The sequence below is a fragment of the Volvox carteri genome (genome assembly GCF_000143455.1).
Source record: "Volvox carteri f. nagariensis unplaced genomic scaffold VOLCAscaffold_22, whole genome shotgun sequence".
Classification (NCBI taxonomy): Eukaryota; Viridiplantae; Chlorophyta; class Chlorophyceae; order Chlamydomonadales; family Volvocaceae; genus Volvox; species Volvox carteri.
In genome coordinates this window covers 961,470-962,303 of record NW_003307565.1, presented here as the reverse complement: position 1 = coordinate 962,303, position 834 = coordinate 961,470, and the positions used below count along the sequence as shown (strand labels likewise).

The 834-nt window shown below is 57.6% G+C and overlaps 1 protein-coding gene across 1 annotated transcript in view; it reads left to right on the top strand.

Annotated features, from left to right (window-relative positions):
• Window positions 1–469, top strand: part of VOLCADRAFT_91709 (uncharacterized protein) — a gene marked incomplete at both ends in the record, with an annotated part of 3,713 nt that extends 3,244 nt beyond the window's left edge. Inside the window, one exon of the mRNA XM_002951202.1 lies at window positions 212–469. Coding sequence (XP_002951248.1) covers window positions 212–469 — 258 coding nt within the window. The remainder of the gene's footprint in view (window positions 1–211) is intronic.
• Between the last annotated feature and the right edge of the window lie 365 nt (window positions 470–834).

The following is an 834-nucleotide window of genomic DNA, read 5'->3' as shown; positions in this document are numbered from 1 at the left end:
CGACCTAGCCCACATCTCCGTCAAGTCTGACCTGCTCACCCTGCACGACACTCACATGGCCATCACACTGCCTAGGTCCAAAACGGACCAGGAGGGCAAAGGGCAGACCATCCGGATCGCGCGCGTGGGGGGCGTGGCCTGCCCAGTGGGCTTGACAGAGAGGCTGCTGGCGCTTGGTAACTATGTCCGTGTCCCCAGTTCCCCCGTGGAGGACGTGGGTCCACTGCTGCGCAGGGTTAAGGCGACACAGCAAGGCCACCAGCTGCAGCAGAGGACCGGCTCTGTTCAGTCACCGATCCCCAGCCTCAGCTATACTTCCTTCCGGGAGAAGCTCGCTGCCATGTGCAGCGCTGTGGGCATCAAGCGCGGCATCATGCCACACTCCATGCGCATCGGGGGAAACAGTGCTGCAGCAGCCAGAGGGGTATCCGAAGAAGCCCGCAAGGCCCACGGTCGCTGGAAGACGTAGTGTAAGGCCCTTGGCAGCCCCGGTTTCGCCTCGCCCTGTCCTATCCGACACCCCGAACGCAACCGTACAGCAAGCCATGAAGGCTATAGGACATAATGCTAGATTTGGGGTCTAACTTCGAGGCGGTGTTACGCCATTTTTCAGTTAGTATTGTGTCGTTGGTATAGCCTGCGAAGGTACCTTGCTGGAGACGCTTATAAAGGCCTTTGTTCAGGTCACTAACGTAAAGACCAGTGTCGCGTTGTTTCAGCCAGAACACTTTATCGAACGGGGCATTGTCGGCCTTTTCAGTAAATGTTGCTGGGTTCTCACCTCGTGCGACAGATGTTGCTCCTTTGTCAGCTTTGTCATTACCATCAAGGCCT